Source organism: Schistocerca americana, chromosome 8, assembly GCF_021461395.2.
Source record: "Schistocerca americana isolate TAMUIC-IGC-003095 chromosome 8, iqSchAmer2.1, whole genome shotgun sequence".
NCBI lineage: Eukaryota > Metazoa > Arthropoda > Insecta > Orthoptera > Acrididae > Schistocerca > Schistocerca americana.
Genome location: NC_060126.1, coordinates 487,137,572 through 487,153,368, shown reverse-complemented (window position 1 = coordinate 487,153,368; position 15,797 = coordinate 487,137,572). Strand labels below are relative to the sequence as shown.

The 15,797-nt window shown below is 39.2% G+C and overlaps 1 protein-coding gene across 5 annotated transcripts in view; it reads right to left on the bottom strand.

The window, feature by feature from the left end:
- Positions 1-795: 795 nt before the first annotated feature.
- The window catches only part of LOC124625819 (2-oxoglutarate dehydrogenase, mitochondrial-like), a 135,117-nt gene continuing 120,115 nt past the window's right edge, over positions 796-15,797 (bottom strand). For 3 of the 5 annotated variants that reach the window (XM_047149282.1, XM_047149281.1, XM_047149283.1), the window contains 2 exons: positions 7,415-7,531; positions 796-2,416 (listed from right to left, as the gene is read on the bottom strand). In XM_047149282.1, coding sequence (XP_047005238.1) covers positions 2,317-2,416; positions 7,415-7,531 — 217 coding nt within the window. In that variant the 3' untranslated portion in view covers positions 796-2,316. The remainder of the gene's footprint in view (positions 2,417-7,414; positions 7,532-15,797) is intronic. The other 2 variants (XM_047149284.1, XM_047149285.1) reach the window with 1 other exon arrangement.

Below are 15,797 nucleotides of genomic sequence, written 5' to 3'. Positions count from 1 at the left end.
GGAAGCTTTTGGTTAAATTTTAATATCGTTCATTTAAAGAAATGTTCTATATGCACAATTTATTCTGAGTATGACCTGAAAATGGCCTCTCGAGCTGAAACTGGTCAGCACTGATGTGTCAATAAAGTGTAATTTTAATTTTATCCTTGAGAGAATATTTAACAAAGTCCAAGTAACATGAAATAAGCAGCTATTATACTTCTCTAATGAATGAAACAACCAGCAATGTTGCATTCTGAAGTAAATATGAACTCATACAATGGATCTCTTCAGAGATGGAATCGGGAAAAATGTTGACTAAAAGGATACAATCAGACACACAAATTAACTTGGGTCTTTTCTGGGAACAGCAGAAATCTGATTATTTCAGGCCACTACTGAATGTTTTCACCAGCCAGTTGCCAACCTTAGCTACTGAACAAGACATCACATCACAGCATTAAAGTACGCACTGTGAATGAAATGTTGATTTCACCATGCTGCCTGCCTGCCTGCGAAAAAGTGAAATACGTCCTTTGATGAAATTATCCCTTTTATAGGATGTTAAATAAGGAAACCTAACATAAATGGATAAGGAAGATAAATACAACTGCTCAATAATGGCAGTGGCTGGCTGTCTTGCCTATATCTGTTACCAGAAAAGACACTGTAGCCAACTGGATGAGGGAGGAGTGTAAGGGAATAGTCTTAGTCTGTGCCATCCAAATATTCAGGTGAAGTGAATTGGGATGGCCAGAGACAGATATGAAATGCTATACACACAATACTACAGGATAAATAAAAAAAACAAAGTTCTTCAGGTTACTGCACTTTCTTTTTAACACTCACATACATCAACATTATCTATACAACACAGTCACACATTTATTTTCAAAAATAAATTACTCATGAGCTCATATTCATCAACAATCATATCAGTCCTTCACCAACAAGAAATCACATAAAAGTGCAGAATAAAGATTTGTCTTCTACAGGAGAAACATATCATACAAGTCACTTTTAAAGGATCTGCAGTTCATAAAGTAATAGCATAGCCCATGTTACATCACACAATTTGCTCAGAATTGAATCTACTGTCTCTGATAAAAGAAATACTCAACAGCATGTGTGTATTGATGTTAGTTTCTAACAATATTCAATATATAACACCAGTTTGTTTGAACAGAAAAAAAAGCATTTGAAACCATGGGCTCCAATCCAAAGTTTTACATTAACAGTCCAGATATATGCAATGAGTATTCCAGAACTTTTAACAGATCAGCTTTGGCAAATTACTTCTCTACAGATGTATGTACATTAGTTACAAATGTAAAATAAAATACACTTAAGTTGCAGTGTGCAGTGCACTGACATTTCATATCAGTACATGCCTCCCAGAAGCAATGTTATAACAACTGTATGAGAAAAATATGAAATCCATACATATCAATATTTCACACACGTCATGAAGGAATTTAATGTTCCTTTACAAATGAACAGTACCTTTGGAAATCCTACATTAAGTAAACCTCACCAGAGCTTATAAAATACAGACTAAATGGAACAAAAGTAAGTTAATATTGCTAAATAAGTAGCTTTAGCATTCAGCACTCAAAACTGGACATAAATTACTTGTTGGACAATTAATACAGATCAGGGGGGGGGGGGGGGGGAAATAATAATCTTGCTATCGTTACAAGCAGACCCTCAATCCCAAAGGTTGATATTTGCATTGCTGATATTGATATGTAAAAACATCAGAAAGCAGCAGTGTCACTATGATGTAAGTAAAAGCTAAATGTTCCACATATGTTCTAAAATACTGATTTATAGACAGTTAAAACAAACATCTAATGCAGATAAAAAGCAAAACAAATATTTGATGACCTATTTCTCAGCATACATTACTTTTGCTCAAAATGTAAAGTCCATAAGAAAATTAAATTCTCACATATACAAAAGGATAGCAAATATAATCTTCATATCAGTTTCTATTTTAAGTGACACAACCACTCTGCGATAGAAATTTCATGGCTTTCACATGAACATTATTGTACTGAATACTAAGCTGCCTGAAAGTCAGCACACACCATGTTCCAACACAGAACACAGCTGTTTATTATTGGACAAAAATGCCCCGAAAACTGCACACTGCTAGAACTAAGACAGTTGTTCTTGCCTACCGAGATAGTGCTCTGTGCTATTAAAGCATCTGGTGGAAATCTTCAGGCTCTGTTGGGAAAATGTGCACAGGGAATACAAGCCTTCTAGCCACTGTCATGTATGAATGTGACATGACAAGTTTTGAACTGGAACCATGAGCTAGAAAGACACTGCTCAAATGGCCATTGCCTCATCAAGGAGAGCAGCAAGTTCTCTAAGGTGATGGACTTTGCTACCGGTCGCTGGAGATGCAGCTGTAGGCCGACCCGCATAACTGAAACAGACACATCTAACATACTTTATTCTGTCAAAATGAATGAACAAAACAATACAAACAGCATAGCTTTCCCTAAATGAATGACACATGAACATTTCGTTGTACTCAACTCTCTCTCTCTCTCTCTCTCTCTCTCTCTCTCTCTCTCTCTCTCTCTCTCCCCCCCCCCCTCCCCCCATTTCCCTACACTGTTTCACACAAACGTGGCTGGACAAGGGTTCAAAAAACTCAAAGCTACCAATGTCAAGTGTCATCATGAATCAACATCTTGCTTTACTGGATAATTTCTGTTAAAAATTATTCACAGGTAAGAAGTAAACATTTCTTAGCTGAAAAGAGAATACATCTATTCTGCTCTGACATGACTCAGTACTTGCCTATAAACAATTAGAAACAGCACCATTATATATTTAAGGAAAGTGGGAAAGGCGAGAAAGGTGGAGAGTGGATGGTGGGTTGGGGAAGGGTGGCTGGTGACTGGAAGAGGTAGAAAGCACATTGTATACAAATGCCGTGCTTGCAAACTCATTCTGGCTGCAAGCAGGGGGAGTTTTGTAAAGTGTTCAATGATGTGGAAGAATGGTTGAGGACAGGCAAATAGAATACATCTGGTGAAAGATTGTTGGAAAGTAGTATTGATAACACTAAATGGGTGAATTTAGGATCAAAGGGCATGGGTGGAGGTGAGTGTGGGCCGCAGGGGCTAGTGGAGATTGAGGCCCGGAGGATCACAGGATCGAAGGGTATGCTGCAAAGGTAGTTCCTTTCTACATAATTCAGAGAAGCTGGTATTGGCATAAAGCACCCATACAGCATAAATTGTGAAGTAGCCATTTAATTCAAGCATGTTGACTTAACAAATGGATGGGCAAACTCTACTCTTGGCCTCAATCTGGGTGTGGCCATTCATTTGAGTGGACATCTGGTTGGTGGCATTGCACACAAACAAGCAAGTTGCTGAGCACAATAGCCTTGAATTTCATAGCTGCTCTACAACCCATGCAGTCTGGATTCTTTTCCTCCAATATCAGTTTCCTGAGTTGTGAGGATCGGAACTGTTTTGCAACATATGTTTCAATCCCATAAACTTCCAAAGCCTCAATCCCCTCTTACCTAGTGAGCCACAGCGGTCTCCACCCCAGCCGCAGGACCCAAAATTCCCTCATCCTGCACTCAATACTCTCCTCATCAAAGTCTCCTTCTTCTGTTCTATTTCCCAGTCTCAGTCCATTTCTCTCTGCCACTGTGTGCTGTGCACAACTTCCTCCACCTGTGACCAGAACTATTTCACTGGTGCCACATTACTTTTTCAAAGCCATGAACCATCTTTCCTCCTACTTTCCGCCGCTTTTCTCATCTCATGTAGTCCACTAACCACTCGCCCCAGTCAATCTGCAGTGCCAGCACACTGCGATCAGCTGGGAGAATGTAGCCAAGCAGTTTTGTGTGTAATCGAAAGCTCTGAAGAAGGATTCGTCTGAAAGCTAGCAACTTTCTCACTTTGTTGTGTACATATTGATGACTCAGCACCTCAGCTGTGTAGTCATTGGTTACCTTTACTCCGTAAAACAACAACCAACCATTCTAACTAATTTGAAAAAGAGTAAATGTCATTTTTTGAATTCCATCTATTAACAAACAAGTGAAATACAAAGCACTGTATGCCACATTTTAACAGAATGTATTTCATATTTTGGCAACAGGATAGAAGCCAAAATATGTGGGGGTCTGCCCTATACGTTTGTTGATAAGAAGACTAGTGATATACAACTTTTAAAATTTTGGTCAAACAGTACATTGGTGTACTGCCAATTCACAGTGTCCAATGGACACAATATTTCAGTGAACAGACATGTTGCCATTGTCAACTGCACTGACCAACTGAGTTCCTGAGGATGCACAGCCAACTAATATCTCCTGCTCCCATGAGCTGCTTCATCGATGCCGCAGCTGTACGTCTGCAGTTACAGAGACGCTTGCCTCGGCGTCTGTGATACTGCTGATGTACGTTTTCTGTCTGCCCTGGTCGCCAAATCATTTTGTTTGCTGAGAATCTTCTCAAATAAACTCAGTCTTGGTTCCCAAGCCTTGCTAAGATTACAGCCACAGTTGACAATATCGTCCCTGGTGTGAATTTCTATGGCCCCTCTAATGAGGCTTTGGAAGTCTGAGCAAAGATCCTGGTACATTCATATTCCATCGCATGATTCTCGGGCAAATAGTGCTCTGCAACCACTTCCTTGTTGGAAAACCTCAGTTGACTGTGCCTCTGGTGTTCTCGGCAATGATCTTCCACAGTTTGCAATGTCTGTCCAATACATGTCTTCCCACACTGACATGTAATCTGGTATATGCTGGCCTTACACAAACAGAGATCATCTTTGATGCTTCCTAATAATGCTCCTGTTTTATTGGGCGGGCAAATGACAGGGTTTACTCGGTGCTTCTTCAATATGCAGAGTATGGTATAAAGGTAAGAGTATTAGCAAGGCATGCCCTCAGGAGCTCAGTTCGACATCACACCTGACGGGGCCGACGTGTCTGATCGCTGAAATACTGCGTGCATTGGGCACTATGAACTGGCAATACACCCGGACTGTTCAATCAACAAATACGCTGGGAGAAACTGAAGAGCCATATTGCAAATTTTATTCATTTGTTTGGAATCTAGAATATTTTAAGCTTCAAGTTTTAAGAGCATTGAAGAGTAAGCAGTTCATCTTAATTTATAATTTTTCTCATAAGTCTTAGAAGTGGCATTTTTAGTGTAGTTTTGTTCAAGCACATTATTTTAAACTCTAATCACACTCATCTACAGGATTTTAGTGCATGTGGCAAACACCTTATTCTCATGCATCCATGCAATAAACAATACCAGCACCAACATATAGGGGAACCTTGTTAAGTAACGCATGCCACTTATTTGAAAGTAGCATTGAATCCAAAGCTATTAACTATGTTAATCTGTGTTTGTCAACATGATGGTTAATCCAAGTTTCCAATACACCTATCTCTCTCAATAGCGCTGGTCATGCAACACCATGGAAGAGCTTGTATTTAGTTTGGAGTCTATGAGAGGAGTTAGTGGTAGGTTGAAGCTTAGAGGCAATCCATGAAGCATGCCATGATAGTGCACTAGACATTGCACTATCCACAGAAAGCAAGGCTCCAGCTCCCATAATTCTATTGAATATGGTAATTTATTATAGTTATGTTTCACATTTTCAGGTTATGGCAAATATTTCTGTCAGTGACCATGAGGCACTGGTAGCAACAATGATTACTAAGTACAAAGGGCAGCTAAAACAAACAGGAATATCTGAATAGTTGACCAAGCACTGGACATACCCGTCTGTGAGAGGGCAAGCAGAAGTGATCCGAAACATAACCATCCAATCTCACTAACATCTGTCTCTTGTACAACTCTGTAACATATTCCCTGCTTGAATATTAAGAATATCAACCTGAATGAACTACTCCATGCCAACGAGTACAGATTCCGAAAACATCAATCTAGCAAAACTCAGCTAGTGTTTACTCACAGGGCAACCTGAAACTGATGTATCAATGCAGTCACACAGATGCAATGTTTCTGATTTCCAAGATGCATTTTACTTGGTACCACAAGAACATTTATTGTGACTGGATTGGATTTCTTGGTAGGGAGCATGAAGCATGTTGTCTTGGATGAAGAGACATCAACAGATGTAAAAGCAACATCAAGCATGTCCAAGGAATGTATTGGGGCCCCTACTGTTCATGTTTTACATTAGTGACCAAGCAGACAGTAGTAACATCAAACTTTCTGCAGATGCTGCAGTTATCAGTAATGAAGTATCACCTGAAAAAATTGCACAAAAATACAACCAGATCTTTAAATAAGATCCCGAAATGGTGCAAAGATTGGTAGCTTGCTTTAAATGTACAAATTAAAATTTGCACTTACTACAATATCAATTAGTCACAACTGAAATCAGTCACCTCCTATAAATACATGGGTGCAACTATCTGTGAGGATATGAAATTAAATGATCATATAACCTCCGTTGTTGTTAAAGCAGGAAGCAGACTTCAGTTCCTTGATAGCATACAGGAAAAATGCAATCAGTCTACAACGGAAACGGCTTACAAATAATTTGTGAATCCCATCTATGAATACTGCTCAAGTTTGTGGGATCCATACCAAATAGTATTAACAGAAGGTATTATGCACATGCAAAGAAGAACAGCACAAATGGTCACAGGTTTGTGACTTGCAGGAGAGTATCAATGAAATACTATAAAACCTGCATTGGCAGACACACAAAGATGCACACAAATTATCCTATGAAATCCTACTCAAATATCTTCAAGAACCAGAATTAAGTGAAGAGTCTAGGGATACTTCAGCCCTCATATCAATTCTGAAGGTACTTTGAAAACAAGACTAGACTAATTATTATGTGAACAATGACATTTAAGCAGTCACTCTTCCCATACTTCATATGTGACTGCAATGGGAAGAAACCCCAAAACACACAAATTTTAAGCACCCTCTGCGAAGCACTTCTCAGTGGTTTGCAGAATATATATGTAGATGGTAGATGTAGCTGCTGTGGAATTTCATTAGTAAGTTTAAGCTGTGATTCTACAAATTTGCATCAGCCTTTCTTATGGACAGTTATGAGATCTTTTATGATAAAATTGTCAGTAGTGTTACAAACCTTTTCATTGTTGAAGAAAGTCATCTATAGTGATACTATCCAAATGAGTAAAAACTCGTTGAACAACAGAACAATCATGAGCCATTCACAAGGTAAGAAAATATTTGTACACTCTTAACAAATTTAGTGATCCCAGTCAAAAGATGCTACATTACACTGATACTTTAACAGGGGACCAGAACTGAAAATATACCATAACTTAGCTTCTGTAATATAGTTACTAATTATAAGTGAAGCAGGTCAGAAGTTTATTATACAAATTGTTGGCTATAAATCCCATACTACCCCTCACCTAATTTGTCTGATTGCAGAAGAGGGAGGGTGAAGTTTCAAGCTCTCAGTTTCAGCAGGTTCAGACTGTCTGCCAAAGAACCTGCTAAACAACCCACCGTGCTGCACCTCAGGCGTTCTGGAAAATGCAGTAATCACAAATTCTTTCCTATCATGACCAAATTCAAAATGTTCAACCACATGTAATATACAGAAATGCAAACAGAAATGTATAAGGAAAATAACAATTTCACATTAGATACTACAGAAAGATGGCTTTATTTTCTCATGAAAACCTGCATTTGTAATGGATAACTATGATTATGTTACTAATCTTGTGTTAATTTCACCTTCAATCAGTTGTGGTGTTTTTCAACCACCCTTCCCAGTTAGTAGCAAGATACAAGAACAAGACATTATTTGTGTTGTATGCATGCAAATCACAACATCCTCCTACACACACACACACACACACACACACACACACACACACACACACACACACAAAACATCACTCCTTGCCTGAAGTGCTACTAGAGAGAGAGAGAGAGAGAGAGAGAGAGAGAGAGAGAGAGAGAGAGAGAATCTATGACTGCACTTGGAAAATACAAATATGTATCATAAAACGCAACAAACAAAACGATTTTGTGAGAGTACTCCATTTTCTGGAGAATAAAGCAGGAGTTGTCTTTAAAACAGTGAACATGAACTATCTGACACAAAAATCAACTATTTGATGTAATCAAGTTTACACAGGGTGTATATGACCTGGGGCAACCTGGAAAAACACAGGAATGTTTTTAGAATTCCAGGAATTTTTCATTGTTTTAGTATTCATTTAATTTTATGTAATTTTGACTGGTAAGAACCAATAGCCTAACAAACGATATTACTTTATCCCACTACTGCAGAATAATACTGCAGTAACAAAATATGAACAACAGAATAAAACTTGAATTGCAAAGGAAATGAGCCATATATAAAAAAAACACAGTGCTCATACAAGCGTCTGCCATCAGCAAAATGTGTCAAAGGCTTTAGGAACACTATGCAATGCTTTGTAACAACAAATTACCTCCGATGAGCACGACATCACAACTGTTTACATTAGATTCATTTAAGTGGTTACAAGCGGGCTGATGTGCACGTACAGTTGAGTCGCTTATGAGTAGTACCTTCTCCCACTTCTGGCTATACATATGTCGCTGTTGGCTGCGTAAGCAGCAAACCAGGGTATCTGAACTGGGCGGCGATTTTGCAGATGGGGGCGAAATCATATTCTTCATGAAAAAAACCTTGTTTCACAAAGCGCTTAGCATCTAGCACACATTAGTCTATTGATTATTCAAATGATTTTGAAATGCACCCCTGTTGGTTTTTGAACATTTTTGAACACATTTGAAGTTGATTTCTGAATTAATCGTAAATTGATTTTTGAATGTGTGCATAGTGAATGTGATGTGTTTGCCAGGGGAATCCTTGTCGCATCGAGAAATACACTTTCCTGCAGACAAAAGGAGATGGGGCTACACGAGCTGAGCGGAATAAAGCCGAATGGGTGAATGCCAACTGCTGTTTGTTTATGTGATTGATTGGGTATGTGAATGATCAGCATTGTTATAATTACTACCGAAGTCCATAGATTCAGACTACCAGAGTGGAAATAAAAGGCTGGCCGATGTGGCCGTGCGGTTCTAGGCGCTTCTGTCTGGAACCGCGTGACCGCTACGGTCGCAGGTTCGAATCCTGCCTCGGGCATGGTGGTGTGTGATGTCAGGTTGGTTAGGTTTAAGTAGTTATAAGTTCTAGGGGACTGATGACCATAGATGTTAAGTCCCATAGTGCTCAGAGCCATTTGAACCATTTTTTGGAAATAAAAGACTAACAAATAACAGGTAAGAAACATTACATATTATCTTCTTGGTGTATCCAAGAAAATGAAATTTTGACAGAAAAGTTTTGGCCAGATTGCTACACTAGAAAGGACAAGTTGTATAGTACCTGGCTAGCAGCCGCGTAAGTTCTATTCTGGGAGTAGTGTGGAAAACATGTTGTACGAACTCATAAGACCTAACCAGAGAATAATCGCTGGATAACTAAACTGGCGATTTTGGCAGGGTTAGCAGAGTTAACCAGAGAATGAGTTTTGACAATGGTATGAATAGTTACAGAATTTGTGATGAGAAGATTGATTGTTAGAACGAGGAAGGAGAAGAAATTATGGAAGAATATGACGATTCCAAATTTATATAAAAATTTAGTACTACTACTTTTCAATCTCATGCTTGAGAAACTGAGCGTATGAATCAAATAAGAAACTATTTCCTAACTTAAAGCTTTTTGATTGTAGTAGGCCAAATAGGCATTTCATATTGGTACTTCCCCAATTATATTCTGCTGTATTATAAAAATGACCATTATAACCAAAACAGCCATACACCAAATAAGTGAGTTACAATTGCTGCAATATTAGAAAGACCTATTTTTTTTATCTAGCAGACAGTGACAAAATAGACGTAATCAGATCGAGAAACCACGTTAGTCTTGGGTTACTATTTGTAATAACGGCTTTTTCAGTATTAGACATCAACATTTTGATTTTTCATGTAGCAAAATGTTTGACGAACTTTGATGAGGTACTAGATTCTTTCACAGAGAGGAAAGCACAAGCACGCCATGTAAAGCTGTAGCAAGAAAGATAGATAGATAGATAGATAGATAGAGAGAGAGAGAGAGAGAGAGAGAGAGAGAGAGAGAGAGAGAGAGAGAGAGAGACACTAGGACCTAATGATTCAAGAAATGTGTACTGTCTTGCTTGTCTCTTGTCTTTACTAGTTTTATGTATCCTATATTTAATTTTATGTCACAGAGAACAGAAAGTTGTTTTTTTTTTAACAGGGGCAGGATGTCAAGCCGGCCGACTAGGAGCAGGAGAGGCACCCCAGGACATTTTAATTTCCGCTGTCCAGAATGTAGTTTGATGGGATCCATTACCAAATATACACATATGAGTTCCACAGTGAGAAATACAGTGACGTGCAGCAGAAGAAAGCTGTGTGAAGAGGCGTGGCACTGCATTTTGGTACACTTAAGACCAAATAACCCATCTTACATTTCCTCGAAGTAATTTGTTTTGTGCATCAGACTCATCGGAAAATGTGCACTTCAAAATGAACATATTTTTGAAAAGTCTTTATTTTTTAATTTATGATGTCCTATTGCAAGTGCTAGTGGGGGGGAGGGGGGGGGGGGACCATCTAGCATTGCCCTGGTTTGAAACATTGTAGGTCTGGGGCTGCTGCCCAGAGCAGTCAGTTATACGGAGGGGGAAGGGGGGGGCTCCATGTCACGGGATCTGTGTGTTTACATTCAGTGACTGCTGTTTCCTCTTCGTTTACTGCTCTCTTTTCATTTGGAAAAAAAAAAAAAAAAAAAAAATTTAAAATACATTCGCATAATTACGTAAGGCTAAAATATGTTATTAGTTTCAGATTTTATTTTATTTCCACCTTTCTGACAGTCAAGCATTAATCGCCTTGCAGAACAATGAACTTATTTTTGTCGCTTTGCTAAAGAAATTCAGCTTTTATTTTTCTTTTCTGCTGAGGCAGCCAATTTATTTGAAATGAAGTGTTTCATTCCACACCATTGGCTAATTTCAACTGTTCGCTGCATTTCAAGTGCACGTTTTCATCTTCTAGCACGTATGGCATTATGCAATAATAAAGAACCAAACATAACATAATACAGTACTGGTACTCCAAGAAAATTTACATGCTGAAAACCACACTGAAAAGCTCAATATCAGGTCGAGGCCTACCGTATTTACTCGAATCTAAGCCGCATTTTTTTTTCCGGTTTTTGTAATCCAAAAAACCGCCTGCGGCTTAGAATCGAGTGCAAAGTAAGCAAAAGTGCTGAAAAATGTTGGTAGGTGCCGCCACAACTAACGTCTGCCGTCGAATATATGTAGCGCTACACAGGCATGCTTTGCAGGCACAAAGATAAATACTGGCGACAAAACCTATGCGTCAGTAAATAAATTTTAAAAAAAGGTGGAAGACGAGCTTTTTATTCTCCGCTCCGAGTTTCGACCACTGCATTTGCATACATTATCCAACGAAGTAAATACGAATTCCGTATTGTTCATCTTCGAATGTAGCAGCATTTCAATGTACTACGAAAATCCGACTGGCAAGACTGTTGGGGATGTTTGTCAATATGGCCAACTCTACGTTCTGCATTTTTCCCTACCTGTGAGAAGAGATGGTCCCTTATAGGAACTTTTATGAATTGTGAATCACATGCAGTATTCTCTTCACCATAAGAATAATACGAATATAAACATTTTGCCATGTATTCTTTCGTGTTTGCTGCTAACTCATTTAAATCCTGTCTGCCTAATAAACTACGAAACTAGAGTGAGACAACAGCAAACGCAGAAGAATATACATATCATGTCATGTTTATATTCGTATTATTCTTATGCCTAATAGTGATACAGTCAGAAATGAAGCACGGCAATTGACTAGATTTTTAAATCTAAGATGACTCTAATTTATGTGCAGAATGTAATGTACTAAAGAGGCATCTGCAAAGATATTCAAACAGAGAAAAATTTTCGCTAAACTCTCGTTCACAACATCATCTATCATACGCAGTCTATTATTTGGTTCTTGTTGATCATTATCAATGAAAGCAGCAGTGCAAGTAACAACAAATAGCAGTCTCTTGTCATTGTTTTGCTAATGAGACGATCCCCCCCCCCCTCCCCTCTCTCTCTCTCTCTCTCTCTCTCTCTCTCTCTCTCTCTCTCTCTCTCTCTCCCCCCCTCTCTCTCTCTTTTTTTTTTTAAATTTTTAGCTGCGGTAGCGTGCACAAACGCAAGTCATGCCGCGAGCGGCGACAGGTCGTAAACACTCATTATCAGAATGCGACAAACAATGCATGACAGTACAGTAATGCATTTTCAGCTTAGAGTGATGTAAACACATATAACAAAGAGAATGGCACCTATCAGATCAAAGAAACATAAGCAATCAATTCAAACCAGACGAAGCACGTGAAAAAGGAAGGGTACCCGTATAAATACGAACGGAGCGCCTGGCGCACAGCAATGGCTACCTGGTAAAGCTTAACTGTTTAGCTTACGACTCGAACCAAACTACTGTAGCTGTATTCGACCTAAATTGTGTCTCATATTACAATGGACCAACTTTGTTTCGATTTGGAGGTGCTGCCTAAAACTTTTCTTTCACCTTGAATTTCGAGTCTCAAATTTCAGGTGCGGCTTAGATTCGAGTAAATACGGTACTTTGTTGGGAATCTCCACATACAAACGTGCACTTTAAGCCAAATTATTCATTTCAGTATGGTTCATGACAATCCACCGCTCTCGAGTATCCTCTGACGTCTTGTTTCTTTTATGACATAACGTACGATCTTCTAAAGTTTGACACATACGAACACATGGGCTTCCTACGTCATTGTAGCTGCGCAAGTGTGGTGACACCTCTTATCTGGCACACTCTGTCAACTGCTCAAACAAATCTATTTCCAACAGATCGCGGGAAAATATTGCGAATTGTGGTTTGAAAAGCGTTATTTTCAAAGTTAATTTCCTTTTACACAAGATGAACTATGTGCGAGAATGTCCAATGAATTTCTTAAATCAGAGAGCCTTTAACTCTCATTCAAAAATCAACACTCTGATGGCAAGCCATTTAGAAGAATTTTGAGCCCAGAAGATTAAAGATTTATGTCGGTATTTAACATTTTACTGGCACATTTGTGTGATGTATCTTAAAGTGTAAAAAGCGCAACAAAGATTATGTGAAAGCTTAGCTTTTCTTGTAGCTCATTAATCTTCACGACAAATATTATACATGAAAGCTTTGCTTTTCTTGTAGCAACACTATGTATATTAATTTAAACCATTAACTTTTCCTGTTTGCAACATGCGGTGTTTGGTAGAATTCAAATTTATATTTTCGTAATATGAAAATATGCAGTGTACATGTAGCTGCACATCAAAGAACTTTCTGAAACATGTTTTTTTCTCCTCCGAGTTTTGTTTTCTAAAGTGCTGGGGAATTCTAAGTCGCCATATAAAACCATAACCATTAAAATGATTGATAAGTTTTACTGTTCCAAGGGAAAGTATACTGTCACTTAACACAGAAGTAGTTTATTGTTAACCGGGAGATCTGGGAATTTTTTTTCCTTGTCCACTTATATACTCAGTTACAATAATTGTCATTTAGAGTTTTTCTGTACAAACTTTTGAGTCTTTCTCACATGCTTTACATAAGAAAAGACAATAATAATAATAATAATAATAATAATATTGCAAAGAGCATGCCAAACTACAGGCAATGCACAGCTACAGATATTGGCAGTGTGTTTACAATGCTATCTCTTATAGGAAAATCCCACTGATGTGGCAGCATTGTATTCTGGCCACATTGCCAGAGCAGCCAGAAATAGTGGTCATGTGAGCATGGGGTGTGCTTGCTTGTGTGAATGCTTTCGTTTTTGAAGAAAGCTCAATGCATAATAGTCCTTTTGTTGTGCCTATCTACAACTCAACTGCATGGTGAGTAGCAACCTATCCTTTTCATAATACTGTTGATATCCCAACCTGGATTTTCTATTGTTCCATTTCACCCAAAAGCTTTCCTTCCATCCCACAACCCAGTGATATTTTCCTTTGTCACTATTCTTTAAAGCATTATTCTACTGATTCTTTCCTTAGTTATTTTATTGGATTCCAAACAGCACACGCTACAACTTCGAGCCACACTGCAGCTATGGTCTCATCCACACACAACACACGGTTATGTGACTGTGATGATTGCTGATGCAGCATCTCATGACCCAAATTCTTCCCACTGATAATTATTCCTACTGATCACACTTCCTCCTACGTTGTTGCTTATTTTTGCATGTTATTTTCCACACCTACATGTGCCACACCCTTATATTATGTTCATACTTCCATAACTCATCCATTCCATCCTTTTTCTCATACTTTTTGTATGGGTTTTAGTTACTTGTTGATAAATGTACATATTTTTTACACTATTTTCTGTTATCCAGCTCCCCTCACAACCACAAATGCCTTCATTTGCCCACTTCCCCAACTCCGCCGTACCGCAATGGACTACGGCTCCAGCTCAGAAATCTATGCATTTCCCTGATTAAAACTCTGTCCCACGTAATGTTCTTTACATGCTGCCTAAACCATGGAACCCTTTCCAAATGCCTAACAGTAAAAATTGCTTTCTCTGTATCCTACCTCTCCTTTCACAATGCCCTTCACCTTTTCAGATTCTGCCAGTCATTATCCCTCACAAATCCGGTGCTTTAAAAAAAAAAAAATATCCCCATGGCACAGGCATCCCAGACCCTCCTCTGCTTCCTCCTCAAGATACTACTACTGTGAAACCCCTACAACTTCATAAACTTCCGTAAGCTATCCAGCTAAATGACATCAGACTGCAGCCTTGGGGCACTAGTATCCAACCCCCTTCCTAACCACAGTGTTGCTTCTCGTCAATCCTTCATACCACCCAGACCCTGCCTAGCTGACCTTTTCCACTTGTCACATCTCTCAAAATTCCCTAACAATACTTCACCAAACCAAGAGCCACAACAAACCAAAATCCTCAGACCCACAGAAATTTCAATCCTATCCAAAGGCTTCACCTTAAAGCCCACATCCAAATTTAACCATGTTGGACTTGTCAAATATCTACTCTCCTCCTCAATCCCTGCAATGGGAACATTTCTTTGCCACTAATCCCTCCAACCAAAGCCAACCTGTCCCAGTACCAACCCCTGCCTCTCCCAGTTCATGCCACCATCCAACAGTGACCCATCCTCCTCCCAAATAACCAGCCACTGCTCATCCTCCAGGAAATTCTTACTTCCAACTTGGCCACATCATCCTTCCCCAGGACCCTTCCTAAAAATGCTAACCTTTCAGCAGAACGAAGGACAGCCACAAACAGCCTCAAAACAGACCATGATCTGATCACCCTGCTACAGATAGAATTTCCACCACAGTCGCTATGGATCGCAATAGCCACCTGGAGGATGGCCACTGCCAGTTGTCTGATGACTCTACTTATAAACAATGCCAGAATGATCCCATCCCAGAAGTCCAACATAATTTCCAACCCCTGCTTCAGGCCTTTCGCAAAACCTCTAACTTGGATGCCTCTCCCTTCTCACCCCTATGACAACCCACATACCCAAATTCTACATGCTCTCCAAAATCCGCAAACCCAACAATCCTGGATGGCCCCACTACAGCTGCTTATTGTGTTCCCACTGAAAGGATTCTTGCCCTCACTGACCAAGACCTCCAATCTACTGACCGAAATCCAGTCTCTCAAGTCAGA